General features: G+C 42.6%; 1 protein-coding gene across 14 annotated transcripts in view; it reads right to left on the bottom strand.

The window, feature by feature from the left end:
* The window catches only part of CADPS2 (calcium dependent secretion activator 2), a 385,311-nt gene that overhangs the window by 89,690 nt on the left and 270,102 nt on the right, over positions 1-25,519 (bottom strand). For 9 of the 14 annotated variants that reach the window (XM_077338372.1, XM_077338377.1, XM_077338370.1 and 6 more), the window contains 2 exons: positions 8,150-8,291; positions 7,897-8,016 (listed from right to left, as the gene is read on the bottom strand). In XM_077338372.1, the coding sequence (XP_077194487.1) occupies positions 7,897-8,016; positions 8,150-8,291 (262 nt within the window). The remainder of the gene's footprint in view (positions 1-7,896; positions 8,017-8,149; positions 8,292-25,519) is intronic. The other 5 variants (XM_077338381.1, XM_077338378.1, XM_077338383.1 and 2 more) reach the window with 1 other exon arrangement.

Here is a 25,519-nt window from a genome sequence, read left to right as displayed (position 1 = left end):
GCAAGGCGAACAAACCGGTCAGTCCTAGAGGAGATCAGCCCTGACTGCTCTTTAGAAGGCCAGATCCTGAAGATGAAACTCAAATACTTTGGCCACCTCATGAGAAGGAAGAACTCCCTGGAGAAGAGCCTAATGCTGGGAGCAATCGAGGGCAAAAGAAGAAGGGGGCGACAGAGAATGAGGTGGCTGGATGGAGTCACTGAAGCAGTAGGTGCTAACTTAAATGGACTCCGGGGAATGGTAGAGGACAGGAAGGCCTGGAGGATCATTGTCCATGGGGTCGCGATGGGTCGGACACGACTTCGCACATAACAACAACAACAACAAAATCCTTTCCTATTTCCACAAACACCTGACCATTCATAATGCAAGAACAATGAACAAAGGGCAAAACAATGTGCCCTACAGAGCCTTAGAAAAGGCAATTTATCCTGATTTCCCCTCAGAATGGCTGGCATGGTTCTCCCTCCCTCCATTTAAACTGTCATATAGAAGGGTAGGCTGAGAAAGTATGTTTGACTCAAAGTCATTCAGTGAGTGTCATGGATGAGTGGGGACCAGAACCCAGATTGCCCCTCAGTCCTAGTCTGAAGTACTGACCACTATACTATACTGACTTTGCTTAACTCATACTGATCCCATGCAGACCCCATTCCTAACACAAGCTATTTTATATAGTATTGTCTAGGATACCCTTTCTCAACCTTTTTACCATTGAGAAACCCCTAAAACATTATTCAGGCTTCAAGAATCCCCAGAAGTGGTGTGATTGTGTAGAATATGGTTGGGAAGTATAGCTATATACGTACACACCCAGGGACCTCCCCTTCCCACCCCCTCCAGTCTCATCATTGGCCATGAAACCCTGGTCTAGGAAGTACGGGCCATGGATGATACACATCTTAACCCTTTTATCCAGTGCTTCAGGAAATACTCAAATGTTTCCATTTGCCTTGTTTACAAATGCCTTGTAAACATGAACCCACATCATCCATTGAAATCTGTTGGGACCTAAGCTTTGCTTGTACTGTACTCTTTTCCATGGCACAGGTCGTCCTCCACTGTGGAACATGTTCCTCTGCACTAGGAGCTTCCACTCATGCAAGAACAGCAGCTTTCAATGAGACCAAAAGCTCTAAGGGCCAGCGGAAATTGCTGCACAGTGGATTTCTACTTCAGCCAGTGATAAAGATGGGCATACACAGAAGCAATGTTTGAGATGTTATTCTGCACTTGTTGGGAGTCTGTACTTTTTAATCCAATTCAAAACCCAATGGAATTTTAGTGAATATGATCCTTATCACAACCTTATGTGAATATGTTTCTTATCATTCAAAGCAAGCCTCAGACCAAACACTTTGGCTGTTGTTTAGAACTGCTGAAGTGAACAGTGATGGGAAATAAATGAGTATCTTTCAGGGAGAACTCCTATCTTGGCTAATTAAATGCTCTTACCTTCCTCCCCAACACATTGTTCCAACTCCCTCCAGCTTCCAATGTGTTTTCCTTAGACAACTAGGAACATAATTCAGCATGCTTTTCATGTCTAGCCAAGATGTCCTCAGAGTTAACCTCTCAAGGGACCAATCAAGCAGAACACTGAATACTACAAAGGGCATTTTGCTCTCATAATACCTCCTCAATCTTAATGCACAGTGCCCCAAATGTACCATTAAAGAGGAGGACCAGCAAAAACAACTGAAAACAAAGTAATGATGTTCCTGAGACTATAATGATAGATAAGTGCACACGTTTACTGTTTCTAACCACACAAAGAAAAAAATCCATTGTGTGCGAGCAGAAATGCCAACAGGGAAGAAATATTATACTTCACCACTGGAAATAGCCCATGTACAGAAACATAAGCCTCATGGCAGATCTAACCCTAAATAAAGCCACGAATGTGATGTCGATAGTGTGTGAAATCTCACCTTGAGTAAAAACAGGTGCTGTTCAGCAAAGCACATTTAACCCTTTGTTGGTTACACAGATTAAAATCTACAGTTAATTGCTTCAAGAAATCTAGACATTGCTAAAAATTCACAAATTTTAGGGTTGGTGGACTCCGCAACATCTAATAGTTTCAAGGCTTTTGAAATCAACTGTTATCTTTTCATATAAGCATGAAATTAGCTTTTTAATTTTTTTCAATTATGTCTTATCTGCTATTCTGGTTGTTATGAGATTTATCTTTACTGACATTACAGTTAATTTACCTACAAAATGCTTAGAATTATTTTCACTATTCCTTTGTGGGAGAAGCCATAGCTATGGCAGTAGATATTTTGCATGCAGAAGGTCAAAGATCCAATTCCAAATTCAAGGAAGTATGGTAGCATATTAATAAAAAACCTCCATTAAATAGCTGTAGCCAATCAAAATAAGCAGTACTGGTTTCAATAGACTGTCTAACTAAAACAAGTAATAATTAAATTTTCTTATCATTTGAACCTTAGTTTTGCAAATCTTTTTTTTTAATGTTTTGGGTTTTAGTTTTCAGCACAAAGTGGCTTATTACAGTGGCATTACATAGTTTTTAATATTATTTTTATTTTTTTCATTAGACAAAGAAAAGAAATATAACCGTGCCAACAGAATTACTATGTGGGAAAAAAACAAAAACACACACAATATGATTAACTATATATACAGAGTAGCATATTTACATAATTAACTCCCAAACTCTGCTATCTAAAGATTTCTTTTTGTATTTTATTACATTTTTCCAGACTGAATCAAATTCATACATTTGACAAGCTCATTGAATTATTCTTGTATTGTAAGTTATTTTTTCTAGAATCATACGTTGCTTTAGTTTGTTCCACCATTTATCCATTACCAAATTTTCAGCATTTTTCCAATTGTTAACAATAACCATTCTGGCAGCTAGAATAATAAAACTAACCAAAGTTTTTTTGTTTACAGCACACATTATGATTCAAAAATAAATTGAGAAGCTAATAAAGCTGATGATTCAATATTATTTTTTATAATTTATTATCTTTCTTTAAAGATTTTCCCCCAGAATTCTTTAACAACTGGACAGTCCCACCACATATGAATATAGGTCCCCAATTAGCCACCTCACCAACAGTTTTTGTTTTGAGAACCACTTAGGTAAGATAATCTAATTGGTGTATAGTACCATTTCTGAATTACTTTTAACCCATGTTCTTGAATATTTCTGGATACTGAATTAAAGGGAACTTGCTTAAATATTTTATACCAATCCTCTTTTTTTTATATTTATATGAAGTTCTGATTCCCATGTTTCCTTTCTGGATTGTAAATTTGGCAGCCTCTTATCTAATAATATTTTATATAATCTTGATATTAGTTTACCTTCGTTTCTATATTTTCACCTAATTGTTCAAATTCTGTAAGAGATCTGCTCATTTGTTTTTGAATTTCTTTTTTTTAAGAAAAAGATATTTCAGAAACCATATATACCCAGGAGGGAAAACATCTTTCTATATCTGATAGAGCCCCTTTTCCATCTGCTTCTAATGATTTCATAATTTTTTTTTTACAAGGATATCCTTTAAAATCCATATAATACTTTTTGAGTGATTGAAAGTTAGGGTGATAAAAAATAGGTATAAGGGGAGAGATCCCAGGGTACAATTCTTTCCTCTATTTTTTCCAGATCAATATTGGGCTATGTAAGGTGGACACTGAACTCATATTTCTCTCCAAATTTTTAGAAAATAAAACCTTCTCTTTCTTCTCTTCCACATTTTATACCTTTAATCTCCAGATTAGATCTTGACATATTTGCAAAAGGCTCTAAGGCTAAAATAAAAAGTAATGGAGAAAGTGGGCAGCCCTATTTAGTCCCACAATTAATTATACTTTCCACTATATTATTAATAGACTAGATATTAAGCCCGCTGTGGCCAAAATACAGCGGGCCCTAGCATGGTGAAGGAAGGAGGAAAAGGAGAAAGAGAGACAGAGAGAAAGACAGAAAGAAAGGGAGGAAGATAGAGACAGAAGAAGAGGGAGAGAAACAGGTAGCTAGAAAGAGGCAGATGGGAAAGAGGGAGGAAGGAAGAAAGGGAAGGACAAAGGGAATGCTGGGAGGAAGGGAAGGATAAAGGGAATGCTGGGAGGAAGGGAGGAACAGAGGAACAGCAGAAGGCTCCGGACGGGGGCAGCGGGCTCTGCAGCCTACTGCCGGGCCCAGGGGCAGGCTCGGCTGCCCCAGGGCCCGGCAGAAGGCTCGGGAAGGCGGTGGCAGGCTTTGCGGCCTACTGCCGGGCCTAGGGGCAGGCGAGGCTGCCCCAGGGGCCAGCAGAAGGCTCGGGACGGCAGGGGTGGGCTTTGAGGCCTTCTGCCGGGCCCAGGGGCAGGCGAGCCTGCCCCAGGGCCCGGCAGAAGGCTCCCTGGGTGAGGGGAAGCCAGCCGGAGGACTTACCGCTGGGGAAGGCTTATTCCTCTGAGCGGCGACTCCCCGGTCGGCCCAGGCGAGGCTGGGCCAATCTGCCAATGGAGAGCCGCGCTTTGCACTTTGCACGGCTCCCCATTGGCTTCTTGGCCCTCGAGTGACACTTGGAGGGCCCAGTCAGGAGTTTTTATCCCGGACAGAGCCCGCCCTATCTCCTCCCCTTTAGCTCCTTTATTTAATCCGCTCCGCATAAAATGTCAACCAGCACATACTCTACACAGTTAGGGCACAACTCAACAGCAACCATTGGTATTACTGATATTTCTATATAGCGTTCAAAGGCAGGTTCCTAAGTAAAGTACACTACAGTATTCTAAAGTGCATGTGATCAGAGAATGGGTTGATGTGGCCAGATCATGCCTACTGAGGAATAACTCTAGGGCCGATTCTGCACAGGCGGAAAAGGCCAAGAGGATGGTCATATGAAAGTGGGGCTAATCCCTGCTTCCGTATGACAGCCACTAGGCAGGCTACCTGCCAGGACTGGTATGGATCAGGCCCTCAGTTGCCCCGGGCTAAGGGAATGCGGATTCTTCTGTGTTCCCTTAGCCCGCCGCAGGGGTCAATAGAACATGTCCCATGGCAGGCCTGTGTGGACAGGGAAGAACTGTCTCTTCTCTGCCCTACGGTGGCCCTGAGGGGGCAAAAAATGCCTTGGTTGGCTTTGCAGTGTTTCACTGTGCCATGGACCAGGGCATTTATTTTTATTTTGCAGGCAGATGGAATTGCATGGAACACAATACCACCTTCCTGCAAAATAACCCCACTGCACCCCTGCCCTCACATGCTGGAATCATTCCACCACTGCTTTGTTTCCCAGGATACACTTCAGCACTGGAACAGATCTGGCACTGAAATGTGTCCCTCAAGGGGACACAAAAACCTGTGGAGCATGTAGCTCCACAGCAATGCACGGGCGGCAGCATGGCATGGCTGCTGCAGGACGGACTCGCTCTAGCTGGTGTATCAGCAAAAGCTGATAGGTGATGAATGAAGAACATCAATTGGGGTGACAGTGACAGTTTTAATCACAAACCTAGGTCTGAATCCAGATCTAATTGGTCTAAATAGCGCTTGCTTCAGCAATGTATAAGACTGGAACAATACTGAAATAGGTCTAAATAGTTTGTCTCCTTCAAGATCATTTGAAACTGTTACAATTACCTGCTTGAGCACCTTGATAAAGAAGGAATGGTGGATGCTGTATAGTAATTATTGAGGCCATTTCCAGTAGGGATATCATGACTGATTTTTCAAAGTAATCAAGCTTATACCTTCTGACCTATATGGCAAACCTGACCCACCTAGATGTTATCAGCCACAAGGATCAAGTTTAGATATGGTGGATCTACACTTCAACAGATTTTCCACTTTATTTGGTCTTACCAATGGAAAAAACACATATAAAACTAGGACTAGTCTCTATTCCAGTAGCATCCTTATTGATCAGGGTGTAAACTGCATGGACCTTTTATTCCAACCCCAGATCGATTCAGTCCCTGCCCTCTACACAGAATGTGATTTCTGTTTGGATTTTGGGAGATTTAAATTTTCCTTCTGCAACAAGAAGGATTGATCCGGAGTGACCCTACCTTTATTGTGAGATATCTCAGACTGCTGTTAATCCTGAATAAAGAAAGCTCCGTGGTAGAGAACCTCTGATAGGCTACACCTGGTCATGTGACACACTAGCCTTAAAGGAGAAGTCCCTAACTTCTCAGCTTCTGTCGGTCCTGGATTTTTCCTCCCTCCTCTGCCTTTTTCGATCCTCTCCCCCTCCCCTCCAAGAAAAGAAAGAGGCTTCAAGAAAAGAAAGAGCGAGCCCCCCCCCACCTTCTGAGCCTCCCTAGCCACGTGCAGAAGACTTTCCTGTTTCAATGGGGAGGAGGGGGGAGAGGAAGAATCGAGTTCAAAGCGATCTGAATTCAACAGGATTGACAATGGAATAAAGAAAGTAAGTGCAGACTCTGCCCTGGACCAGTCATGGCATCTAAGTATATAATTGTGACACTCACAATTTTTAATAATATTTCCACCAGATGGCACTGCACAGATGGAATGAGAAGCAACAAAAACACACTTTGTTGCTGCCACCAACATTACCAGAGAGTAGGCATGATAAAATCCTCTCATCTATGTTTGGCTGTATTTACTATGATTTACCCTCTGTTTGTGCCCTAATGGTCCACTCAACCATTTGATTACCTCAAGGTCCTTGGGAAACCAAGGGGAATTGTGGCTCCACCTAAAAGTAGAGGCTGCTCCACAGACATCATACCTACTATCCAGGTCATATTTAAATTCAACAGGACAGAGTTTTGACAGGAGCACCTATCTTGCTGAGTAGAAATCCCCAAGAGATATTAGAAAGCCCTTTGGATCCCTCAGCCTCCTGTACCATCCTAACTGCCCCCTTACCACTGTGGAGGTTCAGAGTATCCTCCAGTCTAAATTTCCTCAGGTAATGGTTAGTCCATAAGAACGGCAGAGTGAAAAAATCCCTAATTACCTAACCATGTACTGTATTCTTAGGAAACAAAACAAATCAAATGTATACACATTTGAACTAGAAAAGTTCCATAGTTGTTATGGCAGTCATGAAGTCCTAGATCATTACACAAGCAATAATAATCTGATAGCATAAGCACATACTGTAATAGAACCAGACCTCAAAGTGCTGGTATATCTACCATGAACACTGACTAAGCCTTAAGTATAAAAGATTAATCATAATGCTGTAAACCTATTTTCTCAGAATGTTACTGCAAAACCTTGTAATAGAAGCCCTTCTAAAAGTCTTTAATAATTGTCTTCTGCCATAATGTGTAATGCTAACTACAGAGCTATTCATTTATAATATGAAAAGCTATTCTGATTTCCCTCTTATTCTGATTTCCTTCTTTAACAAAAAGAATGAAGCAACTTCAGACAGCCACAATTTAATTAATTGGGAGTTGAACTCTATTAATGCTAGAAGTGTCCTATTAAAGAGATTTTTATAGTCCCATAAAAACACAATGAATTGTGGATGCTGTTTTCAAAATTCTTTGGCACATGCAGTGGATTAGTAACAACATGCCAAAACATAGAGAAAGCTCAACAATTAAAAAACAATAACAAACAACCCTCCAGTACAATAATTTAAAGTGTCTCCACACTGCTTATTAACTAAATAAGAGCAATTATGTAATTAAGGGCGATGACTGCCAAGTGTACCACAACAAACCTTTGCCTAGTTAATTTAAAGTAACATCCTACTGAGATTTTACACACCAAAAAGCACAACCCAATGACATGCAATGCTTGGCTTTCTACCAAAAAGCTGTAATTTCCAACCAAATGATCACAAACACCATGCAATCCAAATACAGCTGTACATGATACCAGCAAGGCCATGCAGAGCTGACATACACACACTCAGTGTTTAAACATCAGTCAAGAATACACACGTGGAGTCATATAAAGAAGCCATCCAGGTTGGTGCAGAAAAACTAGGTATCTGGGGAAGATTAAGAGGCAAACTTGGAACTTTTGGAAGAGCTACATTGGGAAGACTGTTGGTGATGGTCCTGTGAAGAAATAAACAATGCAGGAGTACAATAAAAATAGACTGTGTAAAGGTCAGTTGAGGAGTATTGTAAACCAAACTGGGACTCAAGACATTACAGGTGAATTTGACTTAGGTCTTCCAGAAACACTTACTTGACAGGCTGCCATGATTCTTGCTCAAGACCTCTGTGAAGGGACTGTGCAACAGATGATTCCATGAGATCAATGTAGCGGATGACCAAGGGAACAAAAATCTCTTGCAAGTGCTTGTGAAACTTTCCATTGCACAAAAGTGCTTGAAAAACAAAACAAAACAAAAATGGTTCTCAATTACTTCCCTAGGTTTTGTCATAAGAAGCTTGAAAGAAATTGAAATTATTCCCTAACAAGTGTTCTACCCCAGCTATCCCCAGCCCCTGGTCCTCTCCCTCAGCTGCTGCCTCAGGGGCTGCCCTGCCACTCTGCCGCCGGCTCACCTTTGGTGCTCTCCAGCGTCCAGCCATGGCTGGGGCTCCCCCTCAGCATGGCACTATGCAGCTGCTTCTGGCAGTGCCCCCAAGTGGGCGGCGGGAAGTCAGGGGCGCCGGTGGGAAAGCAAGCAGAACAGGGGCTCAGGCAGCAGTGGCAACGCCCCTCGGCAAAAGACTACCCCCCCCAGCCTCAGTAAACTTGTCAAGCGTTGACCAGTCCCCCGTGATAAAAAGATTGGGGATCACTGTTCTACCCCACTGCTTAAATTCAGTCATCAATGTCCTTTCACAATGGTTCCACACATCAACAGCACCTGCTTGCAATTCTGCCTCAAGGTCATTATCATAGCCTAATGCTATGTTCTGCAAATATGGCTTACCTACTTTCATTGATACCTCAGTCAAAACAGACCTCAACACTACTTATATCTTTGCTGCAGAAAATATCAAGGTTGATCTGACAGCACTTTTAGAACTTACTATGTGTGGGTTCTTGCAGCTGAAGCTGCATACATGGAATTTGATGTCAGAATGTGGTCATAGAATCATAGAATCATAAAGTTGGAAGGGACTTCATGGGTCATCTAGTCCAACCCCCTGCACTATGCAGGACACTCACATCCCAATAGCTCATCTACTGTAACCTGCCACCCCTTTGCTTTCACAGAATCAGCTTCTCCATCAGATGGCTATCTAGCCTCTGTTTAAAAATTTCCAAAGATGGAGAACCCACCACCTCCCGAGGAAGCCTGTTCCACTGAGAAACTGCTCTATCATCTTCAACTATTTAAAAGGGTGCCATATGTTCTGTCTTGCCCAAGAGGGACAATTATTGATTATTTGTTTATACTCATCCTTAGCAATAAGGCCTTCCTTCCATTTCCTAAATGACTCTTTTTTTATTCCTCAAATCTTTTGACAACTGCTTATGGAGCCAACGTGGCTTCCCTAGGCTCCTTCCATCTTTTCTTCTCAAGGGAATTGTTTGTGATTGAGTCTTCAGTATTTCACTTTTAAGAAACACCCAGCCCTCTTGGACTGCCATCTCTTTAAGTCTTTCTGACCACGGGACTCTACATATGGTTTTCATAAAGAGATCCCCCTCACTGAATGCATTTAGCATCAAGTGGCAATTCACATGCATGAAAGAGTTATAGAACATGGCTAAACTGTGTCTTTTCTAACCACTAAGAATCTACTGAACTGGATTTTTTGGCTGGTATTAAAAGAAGTGTAGCTAGAACACTGATATTTTCACATTTACTTTGCTCCAGTTGTCCCTTCTGATCCCCTGGAAAGATCATTTCTAGGGCTGGAGGAATAGTCTGGAAGACAGGCTAGGTTAGCATACAACAATGAGCTGGAGAATGATGGCAAAATTCACCTTCCTCCCTCTTTCACCAGTATAGCTTTCCATCGCCACTTCACTGGATACAAGCCATTAACTTGAAACTTCAGGCCACAATCTTAAACTCAGTAATTTTTCCTTAAAACCCATGGACATTTGATAGGTCTAAGCATGGCAAACTGGACACATGACTGCAGATACAGAATTTATCCTGATTTTGACTGTAGACCATAAAGAAAAACACAGTATAAAATAACAAAGAAAACCATTAGCACGTCAGTAAAGAAAAATGTTGAATGTTGAAATTTCATCTGCATACTAAATTCTTATACCTCTGTCATCAAAATAGCTGGGGGGGGGGGTTTATACATTAACTTTGCACTTTTGAAAAGTTTAAATACAGTTTTTGAGGTGCTCAAATATACCAAAAATAAAACAAAATACTGCAGATTTAATGCTTGATCCATGACCATCTTTCACAGGCAGTACTGAAGAAAAGCTGGTGCTGGCTCAGTGTTGCACTGCAGGACCCAAAAGGGGCATCTTGGCATCTCCACCAATCAGCCAACAAAACAGACTCTGTAGTCTTGCAGATCTGGGCTTGTAACTGCTGGACCACACACAGTCTCACTGGCATTCCCTAAACTGCTACTACCACAAGCAACTGTTTAGATTGTCTGGACAGTGAACCACATGCCAGGGTGGGTGGGTTGAGGTAAAATATAAAAACAACAAAAATAACAAAACGCCTCAATACCTAACACTAGAACTGAACAACATGTTGAGATTATTACAATGTAATTCTGTGCAGTGTCACCCCTGGCAAAACCCATCAGTCTCAATAGACTGGATTAACTGTGTGTAACACTGTGAAGTTTGCCACCCATTGCTGCTCATGATTTCTAAAATCAATTGCACAAGTTATGCTTCCTTAGTATTAGCATGCAAGTGTTTGTTAAAGAATAAATATATGAAAGAAACAGTGTGTTGCTGTTGTGCAGTAACAACATAGGCAACATATAGGTATTATAAACTGAAGATTTTGCCCTTGGGCTCATTAATGCCAGAAGGAAAAAAGCCTCCCGAGGCACTTGCTCTCCAGACACCCTGGCTGTTGTTCTTACACATGTCTTTTAAGTGCCAGCAACTGTCCTGTCTCTTCCTGCCACAACACGATACTCTATACCTTCACCTCTATATCCTCTCATTTCCCACCTCTCCCTGAACCCAGCCACTTCATTAAAATATTCTTGGCTCCCCAGCTCCCCTGGACCTTGATCCAAGACCTGAAGGAGCCAGAGCTCAAGCAATGAATGCAGCACACAGACGGGCTGTTCACTCTGCCATACCTCCTACCTGTTCCTCAGTTTCTGACTAGCTGGGCTATATGAAATGTAACCTTTACAGACACGTTAACTATCTTGCACTGAACCTGAGGACTTTTTGTGTGTGTTTAAATATGTTTTTTCTAGACACTGTAAAAACAGGCTGCAGCATGTTTGTATGATGAGCTCAACATACAAGTTCCTCTTGTCAATTAAGAGACAGTTATGATCCTATGAAGTGAATTGAGCTTATGAGACCGATTTCTCCCCTTCTACTTATAAAGTGCTGCTCTGGGCACTTCGGGTACAAGTAGGATGTGGCGTAGGGAAAATCATTTTCCCACAGCTGGACGTGCATTTGTTCTATTTCTATTAGAATCAGCATAAAATGAGAGATTATTTCTGATTTCTGTTCAAGCTATAATCTACTGTGTCATATCTCACTTTGTTTCTAGGTGGGCTCCAGAGCAGCTTTTTAGGGATACGGGTGCTTGGTGGGGGGAGGAAGGAGACCTGTATACCCTTTCCGAGGTAGGGTCTCTAGTGCTCTACCTTGTCTGATCACTGTACTACCACGGTAGAGGATGGAGCAAAGTTGTTCTCTCTTGCCCTGGAGGGACAGACCAGAACTAATGGGATGAAATTAATACAAAAGAAATTCTGTCTAAACATCAGGAAGAAGATCCTGACAATTAAGAGAGGCTTCTCAGTGGAACAGGCTTCCTCGGGAGGTGGTGGGTTCTCCATCTTTGGAAATTTTTAAACAGAGGCTGGATAGCCATCTGACAGAGAGGCTGATTCTGTGAAGGTTCAAGGGGGTGGCAGGTTACAGTGGATGAGCGATTGGGTTGTGAGTGCCCTAGATCAGTGGTCCGCAACCTTTCTAAGCCTGCGGACCAGTGTGTGTGGGGGAGGGCGATCATGCGGCCGCGCATGCGCGGCCGATCCGCACATGCGTGTTTGCGCTGGTGGCCCTGCTTCCCTCTCTCCCCCCCTTCCACAAAAAGCAGCTTGCTGGGCCGCAAGCTAATTGGCTGCTTTGGCAGCTGATTTGCTTGCAGCCTGGGAAGTTTCTTACTGCGGGGGGGGGGGGGGCGGGGAGAGGGAGCCATGGCCCGGCACCGGGATGCAGCCCAGTGGTTGGGGAACACTGTCCTAGATCAGTGGTCCCCAACCCCGGTCCGGGGACCGGTACCGGTCCGTGGATCAGTTGGTACTGGGCGGCAGCTCCTCCTTGTCCTCCTTCCCAGCTGCTGCCTCTGGGGATGCCCTGCCACTCAGCCGCTGGCTCACCTTTGATGGTCTCCAGCGGCTGCCATGGCTGGGGCTCCCCCTCGGTGTGGCACTGCGCAGCTGCTGTGGGCAGCAGGAAGTCAGGGGCGGCGGTGGGAAAGCAAGTGGAGCAGGGGCTCAGGTGGCGGCAACGTCCCTCAGCAAAAGACTAGCTACACCACCGGGCCTCATTAAAATGGCCAAGCATTGACCGGTCCCCGGTGATAAAAACATTGGGGACCACTGTCCTAGATGACCTAGGAGGTCCCTTCCAACTCCATTATTCTATGATTCTATGAAAGACAACACAAAAGAAAAGTTCCACTGTAACCATTTTGTGGATGTTTCAGCTTAATGACTGTTTACTGCAATGCCCTCTTGTAATCCCCAGTTCAAAGGAAATTGCTTAATCAAACCTCATGGGCAGGATGGCAGGTGTTGCTATTCAGCTGCTACAGAAGAGCAAATAGAATGGAGACAAGAGACCATGCAAACCAAGACCATTACATTACAAACAAGCAAAGCAGTGTACAACCTTACAACATTTCTTCCTTCACATCATCAAATATCAACATAAAATGTAGGGATGCTTCCCATCTTGACAGGAACAGCTAGGATTTTAATATACTATGCGATGGACACAACAGATGTAAAATATTCACTTGGAATACTGTGTTCAGTTTTGGGCACCCCAGTTGAAGAGGGATGTAGACAAACTGGAACATGTCCAGAGGAGGGCAACAAAGAGGGTGAGGGGTTTGGAGACCAAGACGTATGAGGAAAGGATGGGGGGACTTGGTCTGTTTAGCCTGGAGAGGAGATGACTGAGAGGGGATTTGATAACCATCTTCAAGTATTTAAAAGGGTGCCATATAGAGGATGGAGCAGAGTTGTTCTCTCTTGCCCCGAAAGGATGGACCATAACCAATGGGATGAAATTAATTCAAAAGAAATTCCGTCTAAACATCCGGAAGAAGTTCCTGACAATTGGAGTGGTTTCTCAGTGGAACAGGCTTCTTTGGGAGGTGGTAGGTTCTCCATATTTAGAAATTTTTAAGCAGATGCCGGATAGCCATCTGACGGAGAGGCTGATTCGTTGAAAGCTTAAGGGGGTGGCAGGTTTTGGCCCAATCGCTTCATTCATTCTGGTGCTACTCGTACTAGCCGTCTGCTCATCCCCAGTAGCATATCGGACACCTTCCAACCTGAGGGGCTCATCTTCCAGTGTCATATCGTTTTGCCTTTTGGAACTGTCCATAGAGTTTTCATGGCAAAGATACTGTGCTTTTTTCACAGTAAAGATACTGTGAAAGCTTAAGGGGTGGCAGGTTACAGTGGATAAGCAATAGGGTTGTGAGTGTCCTGCATAGTGCAGGGGGTTGGACTAGATGACCTACGAGGTCCCTTCCAACTCTATTATTCTAGGATGTCCTGTTATTGGCTGCCTGAATTTTTATGGCCAGAGCAAAAAATTTAACTAAAATAATGTTTTCTAATCTAGAATCTATTAGAAACGTAGTAACTAAAATATCTGGATGAGAATCATTCCACTGTTGTATAAGGGGTTTCATCCATTGCTCTCTAGCCTCATTATACAATGTACATTCAAAAAGATCACGGGTCATAGTTTCTGTCTTGTCTAAACAAGAACTGCTGTTTCTGTCTGAGAATGGTATCCCTATTTCCTTCAGAAAATGCAGACAATAGTACATTTAATCTTGCAAACATAATTACTCATCTATTGGAACTGAGGGACTGAGCAGATATTTTGGTATTGCAAAGAGCACATATAGAGAAGAGCAAACACATCTAGACAGGCAGGTATTACTATTATTATCAATCTCCACAATCAGCTGCTTAATAGTCTTCAGCGCTAAAGGCTATACTAGAGCCAAAAATACATTCTCTGGACCCATGAACCCCCCCCCCCCCCAATTCTTAATTTTTCTTCTATAGACTGATTCCAAGAATTGGAGAAACTCTTGTCCTCCAGAAACACTATTGTCATTTTCAGATTTAACGCTCTAGCCTAAGCTCTAGCTTCAACAGAATGCAGACAGAGTTCCAATCTGCCTACCAGCCACAAATTTTGGTATCTGAGAAATCTGGCATAGAATGCTATCATAGTTTTACACTGAGATTTCCAACAGAATTGTGACCAATAGCACCTTTAAGACTAACAAAGATTTATTCAAGGTGTGAGCTTTTATGTGCATTTACACTTCTAGATGTGCAGGCAAATCTAGACAGCATCCTAAAAAGCAGAAACATCACCCTGCCAACAAAAGTGCGTTTAGTCAAGGCTATGGTATTTCCCAGTTGCAATGTATGGCTGTGAAAATTGGACCATAAGGAAGGCCGAGCGCCAAAGAATTGAGGCTTTTGAACTCTGGTGCTGGAGAAGACTCTTGCGAGTCCCTTGGACTGCAAGGTGAACAAACCGGTCAGTCTTAGAGAAGATCAGCCCTGCCTGCTCCTTTGAAGGCCAGATCCTGAAGATGAAACTCAAATACTTTGGCCACCTCATGAGAAGGAAGGACTCCCTGGAGAAGAGCCTAATGCTGGCAGCGATCGAGGGCAAAAGAAGAAGGGGACGACAGAGAATGAGGCGGCTGGATGGAGTCCCTGAAGCAGTAGGTGCAAACTTAAATGGACTCCGGGGAATGGTAGAGGACAGGAAGGCCTGGAGGATCACTGTCCATGGGGTCGCGATGGGTCGGACACGACTTCGCACCTAACAACAACACTTCTTCAGACAAAATGTAACAAGAATCATGAGAGTACAGATATATAGAAAAGGTAAATCAGTGGCAAATTAGTAAAATGTCTCACTGTATCCAAATTAAGTCATATGATTCCATATGATAATTCTTTGCTAAAACTGCTAATCAGTCCTTTTGAGTTCAGTTGGCGTTCACAAAAACATGGGAGAAATAAAACTGCTCATGTTAGTAATTAATGTCAGACACTTTCCCAGTTGTGAAAAGACATAATTAAAAGAGACTAGTTGCTTGCCCCATCCATCTCTGCCCAAGCGTGGAAGCATCCCTGCAAGTGACAAGCTGTGCTGGCAAGTTACCTTGTCCTGAGACCAGTTAGATTTGAAATTACATTACAGACTACTTACATCACATTACTGTCACATTGTCCCAAATAAAATAGAATAAAAAGAGGAGGGGATAGTAAGGAATTGGATATAAGAGTTGAATAAGGTTAGAATGTATAGTGAGATAAAAAAACAGAACAATGTCCTTGCTGAGTCCAGGGTATGCTATTGTTTTGAGTGCTGTAATAACTTGCATTTCTGCAGTCTCCCTTTCTAATCTGTTCTTGATGTTTCTTTACAATGAAACAGCTACTTTGTGGTTCCTTATTGAATGTCCTGGAAGGTTGAAGTGTTCCCCTACAGGGTTTTCAGTCCTGTGATTTTTTATTTATTTATTATATTTATATACCACCTTCCCCGGGGGCTCAGGGCGGTTTACATAATAACATAAGAACAATACATGGAACAGTCTATGTATTGCCAATCAGAGACTTGCCAGTCAGAGACTATGACCCCCATCCCAGTCTCCACACAGGTTCAGATTCATGTACAGGACTCCAAATGAGAGTGTAGGCCTTCCCCTTAGCGCCTTCAGTGACTGGCAGTGTTTAGTAAATGTGTGTTTGCAGAATATTCTTTCAAGTTCCAGTGGCTTGGGTGTGGGTGGGGTGAGGACATGCCAGTACTCCAGGTCTGGGTTATGTCAGCCTTATGTCCATTAATTCTTTGGTGGTGTGTTTGACCTGTTTGCTCTATGTAGAGAACAGAGGGGCATTGTTGGCATTTAATGGCATATACAATGTTAGAAGATGAGCAAGTGAATAAGCCTTTGATGGTGTGGGTGATGTTGTTAGGTCCAGTGATTGTATTATTGAAATGTATCTGGCAGCAAAACTGGCATATGGATTTATTACAAGCTCTAGTACCAGTGTCATGTTCACATTAGATGCGCTTCCTGCCATATCTCACCTCCTCACTTTCTCATGTTCTTCTCCCACTTTCCCACACTTTCAGGCACTCCACACGGCTGATTAAAATGGCTGCAGAGAGGGACTCGCAAGATCAGTGAGTCTCCCCCTGCCTGTCAATCATGGCAGCCAGCCAGCCAATCAGCTTTCTCCTGGCTTTAAAGGGAAAGCAATCTTCTTTTTTAAAGTAGAAATTCTCTGTTGCTATGCCTATGTACCTAATCATAAATACACAGTGCATAATTTAATGCCATCACGCTACTTCTGGCCACTTTGGTTATGCACAGCCATTTTTCATGTGGTTCCCGATTGCTCTCCTCCCACTTGGGCTACAAGGCTGGGGAATCCAGTTTTGTGGATTCCCCAGTTAGCATTTTAAAATGGAGGATATAGCTGCCAGTTTGCTGCTGGAACACTGGATGCTGATGACGTCGTGTAAAACATCAAAAATAAAAAAAAAGCATCTGCAAGACCCTTTCACTAAATTTTCTGGGTGTGAAATGGCCCAAGGTTTGCCCCGCAGTACTTGGGAGAGAGAACTGTCATTATCCAGTAGAGGTTTCCAAGTTAGATTTGCGTCAAAAGTTACCCCCTCCCCCAGATATTTAAAGGACGACTTGTTCTAATTCATTACCATCTCACATCAATTTATACCTCTCTTGTAAAGCCAGATAACTTTGACTTTACAAAGTTGATTGTTCTCAATAGTAGTTAGAGAAGGACTATTAGCTTTCATAGTTCAACAGGAAATTGTGATATTAAAGTGGCATCATCCGTGTATAATAGAATAGGTATTTTGAGATCCCCAAGCTTTGGCAGATGGAATTGGCCTTGAGAGACAGCTTGGTGTAGTGGTTAAGATTGGCAGTTCCTAATCTGATAATCTGGGTTTGATTCCCTGCTCCCCCCCCCCCCATGCAACCAGCTAGGTGACCTTGTGCTTGTCACAGCCTGATAGAGCTGTTCTGACCAAGCAGTAATATCAGGACTCTCTCAGCCTATCCTAACCTACCTCACAGGGTGTCTGTTGTGGGGAGATGAAAGGGAAGGCGATTGTAAGCTGCTTTGAGACTCCTTTGGGTAAAGAAAAGTGACATATAAAAACCAACTCTTTCCCCTCATGGCTCAGAATGGTTTTCATTGGAATACTGAAACATTCATAGTATGATACAGCACAACATCTTGGTTTGAAACACATAACATTTTAACAATAAGAATTTTCATCAACTTCCATAATACAGTAAAATATTAACTTGATTTGTCACTCCAGTTTAGTATTCAACACTGGGATTCAGTTTTACTTTGGAGTAGCCGGGACGGGGGGGCTTAGCTTTCCTTAGCCAGTGTGTTCCATCCCCATTTAGAACTGGCAGACTGCTGATATGAGCTTCTTTGGCAAGGGAGATAGTAGCTCTGTTCTTGTTTTAAGAGCCCTGGGATCTAGGCCGTCACATGAGAAAAGCATTCAGGAGTAGATGCCCACCACCTCCTTCTCCAGGCTTGCTCTCCTTCCAGTGTTTGGACAATGCTGCCAACCAAAATACAAATAATGAGAATGTTGACAAAATAATGGCCAAAGCAATGACATTTAGCAATGGCTAAATAAGGCAGCCTCATATTTCAGCATGGTTGCCATGAGATTATTCTGCAAAGTGAGGAGGGAGGTACTGTATTTGGCTCCACCCCTGAAAATTCCCAAAGTGTGTGCAGGCTCAAAAAGATGCACACTGTCAACATTATTTTGTATTTTGCTTTACTTTTCTTCCCTCCCCCTTTTTGAATTTTACCCCAGGGTTTTGTTTCATCCTATGTTTTATTAATGAAAATCTTTACTAAAAAACTATTTTTTAAAAAGGTGAGCAACATTGATTTAGAGCACTTATAACCTGACTGGCACCCATGGCTGCAGATAAATGTAAAGTAAAATTACAATTTAAAAAATTCAAAAATATATATAACACTCAAAGATTTTTCATCTAAGCTTACATAGATTTCTTACCAGTGATGACATGCCAGCATAGACTGAACTCAAAACAGACAGATGTGCATCAGAGTATAAGGTTTATTATCATGCCATATGGTTTAACAGAAAGGATTTCATTATAACAAGGGAATACTTTATCCAACTTGCACCTTTACTCATGAAGCACATGTTATGGTAACATTCACACTAAGGTAAGTCTTTTTATGTTTGGCCTTCAGCAATTCAGCTGCTGTGGAGTGGCTCAATATGGTAACATTAGTGCAGAACACTCCACTACAGCATGCAAAGAATGCCCAGCTTCCAAGAGAGAACCCACCTCTCCTCGCAGCTAATGGTATACTTGCCAATTGATTTCATCCATTATCTGACTTCAGATTGATAAAATACACAAATCCTTGGCCTAGAAGAAAAAGAGAATTACTGTCCTGGCAACCTAACATTTATATGTTTTTTTCCCCCAATTAAGTAAGCATATCATTGTCCATGGGGTCACTATGGGTCGGACATGACTTTGTACCTAACAACAACAATGTATATTCTTTTTTTTTTTTTGCTAATAGTTTACTGAAATAGTTTGTAGGAACTATTTATATGGTACCAGTGACCACACAAGGGTATGAAATGGAATTAAAACCCCCCAAACTCTAAATCAAAGTTTTGATGAGTCATTTATTTGATTTAGTTTTCTTCTCCTCTGGAAAGCGGATTTGGTGGAATCATGGTAAAAGATATTTCAAGCAACAACCTTACCATGGGTAGAACTGTACTGGATTAGGTGCAAACAAACAAGTGTTTTAAAATTAACATCCTATGTTACAATTGAAATACTGAAGGCTTAATCACAAACAATTCCCTTGACAAGAAAAGATGGAAGGAGCCTAAAGAATCCAAGGTTGCACCATAAGCAGCGGTCAATGATTTGAGGAATAAAAAAGAGCCATTTAGGAAATGGAGGGAAGGCCTTATTAGCAAGGAAGAGTATAAACAAATAACCAATGATTGTAGGGAGAGTGTTAGAAAAGCTAAAATTCATTATGAGCTTAGGCTAGGGAGAAATGCTAAACATAGCAAAAAAGGGTTCTTTAGTTATATTTCAAGTAAGAAAAAGAATAGGGACACTGTAGGACCACTACGAGAGCAAGAAAGTAAAATTATAACAGATTATGAGAAGAGGGCTGAACTGCTGAACTCCTATTTCTACTCAGTCTTCTCTTGTGAAGAAAATAATGCTCAAAGTGGCAAAACGTATCACAACAGGGGAGATGGGAATGGTGGCCTAGGATCACTGTAGTGGCAGTCCATAAACACCTTGTTTCTTTAAATGAAACTAAGTCTTCTGGGCCAGATGCATCCAAGGGTACTAAAAGAACTTGCACCTCTGAACCTCTGTCCATTATTTTTGACACTTCTTGGAGTACAGGTGAGGTGCCAGATGATTGGAGGCAGGCAAATGTTGTCCCCATCTTCAAGAAAGGGAAAAGGGAGGATCCAGATAACTATCGACCCATCAGCTTGACATCTGTAGCTGTCAAAATTTTGGAACAAATCATGAAACAGTCAGTCCTTGAGCGGCTGGAACACAGAGCTGTGATTTCCAAGACTCAGCATGGGTTTCACAAGAACAAGTCATGTCAGACCAACCTTATCTCTTTTTTCGAGGAAGTGACTACCTTGCTGGATCAGGGGAATGCTGTGGACATAGTTTATCTGGATTTCAGTAAAGCTTTTGATAAGGTTCCACATAATATTCTTGTTGACAAGTTGGTAAAATGCAGTATGGATCCTAATTCTGTCAGGTGGATCGATAACTGGTTGACTGATTATATGCAAAGGGTACTTGTTAATGGTTCAGCATCCTCTTGGAGAAAAGTGATAAGTGGAGTTTCCCAGGGATCTGTCCTGGGGCCTGTGTTGTTCAACATATTTATAATTGATTTGGATGAAGGATTAGAGGGGGTACTTATTAAATTTGCAGATGATACTGAACTGGGAGGGGTAGCAAACACAGCAAAAGACAGAATCAGAATACAGGATGATCTTGATAGGCTTGAGAAGTGGGCTTAACTAAATAAAATGCAATTAAATAGGGACAAATGTAAAATTCTGCATTTAGGTAGGAAAAACCATATATGCCAATATAGGATGGGGGAGACTTGTCTTGGCAGTAGTATGTGTGAAAAGGACCTAGGAGTCTTAGTAGACCATTGAACATGAGTCAGCAGTGTGACTTGGTGGCTAAAAAGGCAAATGGGATTTTGGGCTCTATCAAACCGAGTATGGTGTCCAGATCATGGGAGGTGATGGTACCACTTTATTTTGCTCCGGTTCAGCCTCATTTGGAGTACTGGATTCAGTTTTGAGCACCACAGTTGAAGAGGGATATAGACAAAATGGAGCTTGTCCAGAGGAAGGCAACAAAGATGGTGAGAGGTTTGGAGACCAAGACGTATTAGGAAAAGTTGGGGAAGCTTGGTCTTAGCCTGGAGAGGAGACGACTGAGACAGGATCTGATAACCATCTTCAAGTATTTGAAAGGCTGAAAGGAAAAGAGTTGTTCTCTCTTGCCCTGGAGGGATGGACCAGAACCAATGGGATGAAATTAATTCAAAAGAAATTCCATCTAAACATCTGGAAGAAAGTCCTGACAGAACGGTTTCTCAATGGAACAGGCTTCCTCAGGAGTTGGTGGGTTCTGCATCTTTGGAAACTGGCCATCTTACAGAGAGGCAGATTCTGTGAAGGTACAAGGTCCATTCAAACTCTATTATTTTATTATTCTATTCTAATCTTTTTAAGTCTTTAAGATAGTACAAGATTCCTGTTTATTTCTGTTGCAACAGATGAGCACAGATACCCACCAAGTAAGGTTTAGACTCAAATGGACTAGGATATTCTGTTGGGATGGGGACAAATTGAGGAGGCCTGCCCTCAGAGGCTAATGAACCCAAATTGTTTTCTGACTGCTTGGAGAATTACCTATTGACATGGCTGGTACTCCTGTCACAACCCTGGTTAAACTTAGGAACTCTGACCTTGGGCTACTGACATGATTGTCTCTAGGCAATCTGTCCCTTCTCTTACTGAGATTGTTCTGCTCCATGGTTTATAGAGGGCCTGAAGACAATGGAATAACTTGGGGAACTGTTAGAGCTCAAATGGATGAAAATTCTTGGTGACAATGACTGAATACAAGTTAGAGCACATCTCTGTACCTGCTCTGTGGCAGTGATGACAGGCAAGCAGGGTCACTTATCCATCACCATTGCATCTGTGTAAAGTCATCCAACAGAGCTCAGCTGAGTAGGTAAGAAGACTTTTTCATCTGAATCCTCAAGTGGATAATGTGGATAACCCAGGGGCCTGCTGAGACTTGCTTGCAAGACATTTTGCAGACAAAATTGTTCACATTCTCTCTGATTTGGACTTGGTTATTCTCGGCCAGAGAAGTGTAGAATGCTATCAAAGTGCAGTCCGGTCAATAGTCCTTGGGTAAATTTCAGTACCTGCAACCTGATAAAATAGACTAACTGCTCAGAGAAGCATGACAAATTACCTTTTAGAATGACCTTTGTCTATTTTGGCTTATTATGGTCTGCTAGGATAGCTAGCAATTTGGTTAGGCCTGTTTCTCTGAGGAAAGGGGTTATCCTGTTTACCTTGAAGAATGCAGATGTAAGTCCCCTCTTGAAGAAGCCCTTCGATCCCAGCAAACGTCTACAAGATGTTCCTGACAGTTACAGCAGTTTCTCAGTGGAACAGGCTACCTTGGGAGGCGGTGGGTTCTCCATCTTTGGAAATTTTTAAACAGAGGCTGGATAGCCATCTGACAGAAAGGCTGATTCTGTGACGGCTTGCTTACTAGAGAGGATTATTGGCCAATTTTGAAAGATCTTGATTGGCTTCTAAATTGTTTACACACGTAATTTCAACTGACTAGTCCAAAATGTCCTCATGCAAAGGTAACCTAAGGATGCACTTTACCTCACTGTCACCAAGGTATGTGGCAAAGTCCTCCAGGTTCTGTGCTTAGCAACGTAGTTAAATTTGTTAAATGAGTGCCAGATGATGGTACTATCAGGTGGGTTCATTGCTGGTTGGAAGTATTTATCACTAGAACTTGAACACGATGGGGGGAGCTCTTGAGAGTGCTGCTGCATTTTTTGATACTTTTATTAATTACTTGGATGCAGAGGTGAAAGAATCCTTGCCAGTTTTGCAAGATACAAAACTGGGAGAGGTAATACTTCAGAAGTCAGTAATAAAATTAAAAATAATCTTAACAAATTGGAAAGCTGGGCTTGAACTAATAAAATGTAATTCTATAGAGACAAGTATGAAGTTCTGCATTTTGGAAAAAGACATATATATGATGCATGAATATCTGGCTTGCCAGTTGGTATGTAAAAGGTATCTCACGACAGTTGGCCAATCATGAGCAGAGCATGCACTGTGGTATGGTGCTCTTCTGAGTCAAGATTTAATGGAAGTTACAAAACGGTAGATTTTGGATAAATGTTAAGCCTCCTAATGGTAACAACCAGCCTGACAATGGAGTCAGTTTCAGGGCAGGGGGATTCTCCCTCACTAGAAGCCTTCTAGAAAAAGCTGGAAAGTTCAGAGTGCCAAAAACTCTGGATTTCCTGCATTATGCAGGGGTTTGCACTAGATGCCCTACAAGACCAATTCTTAGACTCTTGTGAACCTGCCTAGTAAAACCTTTATCACCCTGGATATCCCTACTCTCTGAGGTGAGTTGCATGGTTATTAAAAAAACTAGCAAGAAATCCCATTGCAACCAGGAATACAATGCACACTAGGACCGAGGGGACAACGGCAGGCGCAGCTCTCTCTCTCTCTCACAGCAGGAGCCATAGGAGGTAACCAGGGCTCCTTCGTAGCAGGGAAGCAAGGGTCGTTTGCAGTTTGTCTCTGTCTGTCTCTCTCTCTCCCGTGCAGCAGGAGCCATAGAAGAAGAAGAGTTGAAGAAGAGTTGGTTCTTATATGCCGCTTTTTCCATACCCGAAGGAGGCTCAAAGCGGCTTACAGTCGTCTTCCCATTCCTCTCCGGTAATAGCAGGTAATCAGGGGTTGTTTGCGGTTTGGCAGGGCTCTCTGCGTCTCTGTGTGTCTCTCTCAGGCATCTGAGAGCAAAGTGGCTAGTGTCCAGGGAAGGAGGATGGGAGCTGGAGAAGGAGGGCCAATCAGGGTGTGGCCAACTTTGCTGGCCACACCCTGATTGACCTTATCCCATCTCAGACAGCCAGGACACTCTCCACTAGCAGGGCTATTTCACAAATATTAAGAGGAACAATGGATAAGGATGGTCTTTTCTATAGCAGCACCTCATTTGCACCTCACTTCCCTACATCTGTTATCCTGGAACCTATTCCTCTCAGGCATCAGTGAAGATATTTCTGTTAAATAATATATAAATAATAAATTCACAATATTTACACACTATATGGAAAAGAGGACAACTCACTTCCTACTTAAATATAATATGCCAACATGGTATAATGATTGAGTGTTGGACTATAATCTGGGAGACACAAGGGCAAAGCACCACTGTGCCCCAGAAGCTTTGGTGGCTGATCTTGGGCCAGTTTTACACCCGCAGTCCAACCTACCCTGGGGAGAAAAACTGGATAGTAGAAGTAGTAGTAACAACAACAACAATCACCGGACATAATTTCCTGGGGAATGGTATCCTCAAAAGCTCTAACAAAACATATACCATTGGGAAATTATCATTTATCTCAATGTAGTTTATGCAGAAAAATTACAAGTGGACAGTGCTAGCTTCACACAAAACAAGTTGCATCAATCTGCACCAAAACTACTTAAAGTGAGTTTGTGCGTGTGTGTGTTCAAGATGCATTACTGGAACAAAGAGCAGGAAAACAAGTAGAAGAAGAAGAGTTGGTTCTTATATGCCGCTTTTCCCTACCCAAAGGAGGCTCAAAGCAGCTTACAGTCGCCTTCTCTTTCCTCTCCCCACAACAGCCAGCCTGTGAGGTGGGTGAGGCTGAGAGAGCCCTGATATCACTGCTCGGTCAGAACAGTTTTATCAGTGCCGTGGCGAGCCCAAGGTCACCCAGCTGGCTGCATGTGGGGCAGTGCAGAATCAAACCCGGCATGCCAGATTAGAAGTCCGCACTCTTAACCACTACACCGGCTCTCTAATATTAAACAGGATCATATAAGATGGTACACATAGATAAGTATCTAAAGTGGAGAAATAAACATGATATTCATGGAAAATAATTCAGAGTACCATGTAAAACTGTTGCCCAAAAGCTGAATATTATCGCAGCCGGTTATTCCTATATTCTGTAGCTCAAAAAGATAATTTCAATCTTTCCCGATATGTGGAAGCTTTATACTAGTAGGGGCTTATATAAATATAGCAAGACTTCTACATGTGTAAACATACACTGGGCACTGCTACTCAGCAATAGCAAAAGCTGGATCTGAAGATTTGCTTTCTACATATCCAGGAGGGCTTTGATATTATTGCTGGGTAAGGGAAGGACTGACCAGCGCATCAAGAAAGCATAGAAACCAATTAATTTTAGCAAAAGGCCACAGCATTTATTAAATATACATAATCTCATTCACATGAGCAAAGACAGCCCCAACACAGGGGGAGGATCCAAAGGCCCACTACCCTCCCATTTCGCTGACCACAACCCCATGGGAAGGGAAAAACCCATACAGCAGGCTCACCTGCGGGGTCCGAGCGACATGCCTGTCAAGCTCCCCCTCTCCATCAGGCCTTCTGGTCTGCCAGGAAGGTGAAGCTTAGGGGAATCCCACAGGTGTCAGCCTCTATTGGGGTCCTCTTCAGCCACCTCAAAATGTGCGGCAGTGGAGGACGCTACTGCTTTGTCACTTGGCACTCATAAGGAGGCTTCCAAGACTAGGCAGAGCTTGGGTTGCTGGCACACGCTCAGCCCCCAAAGGATCCGATCCTCAAGTGAAACTGCTGCTGCTGTGACAAAATTAAAACAACATTGAATTGAGGGAGGGAGCAAATGATCCTGGGAGTGGGCAAGCGAGTGGGGAGCAACTGCATTACAGGCTCCCTTTTAAAACCCACCGCACAGCAGA

This window comes from Paroedura picta, chromosome 5 (assembly GCF_049243985.1).
Source record: "Paroedura picta isolate Pp20150507F chromosome 5, Ppicta_v3.0, whole genome shotgun sequence".
NCBI lineage: Eukaryota > Metazoa > Chordata > Lepidosauria > Squamata > Gekkonidae > Paroedura > Paroedura picta.
Note: the sequence above shows the minus strand (reverse complement) of the source record. Positions and strands in the feature narration are given on the sequence as shown.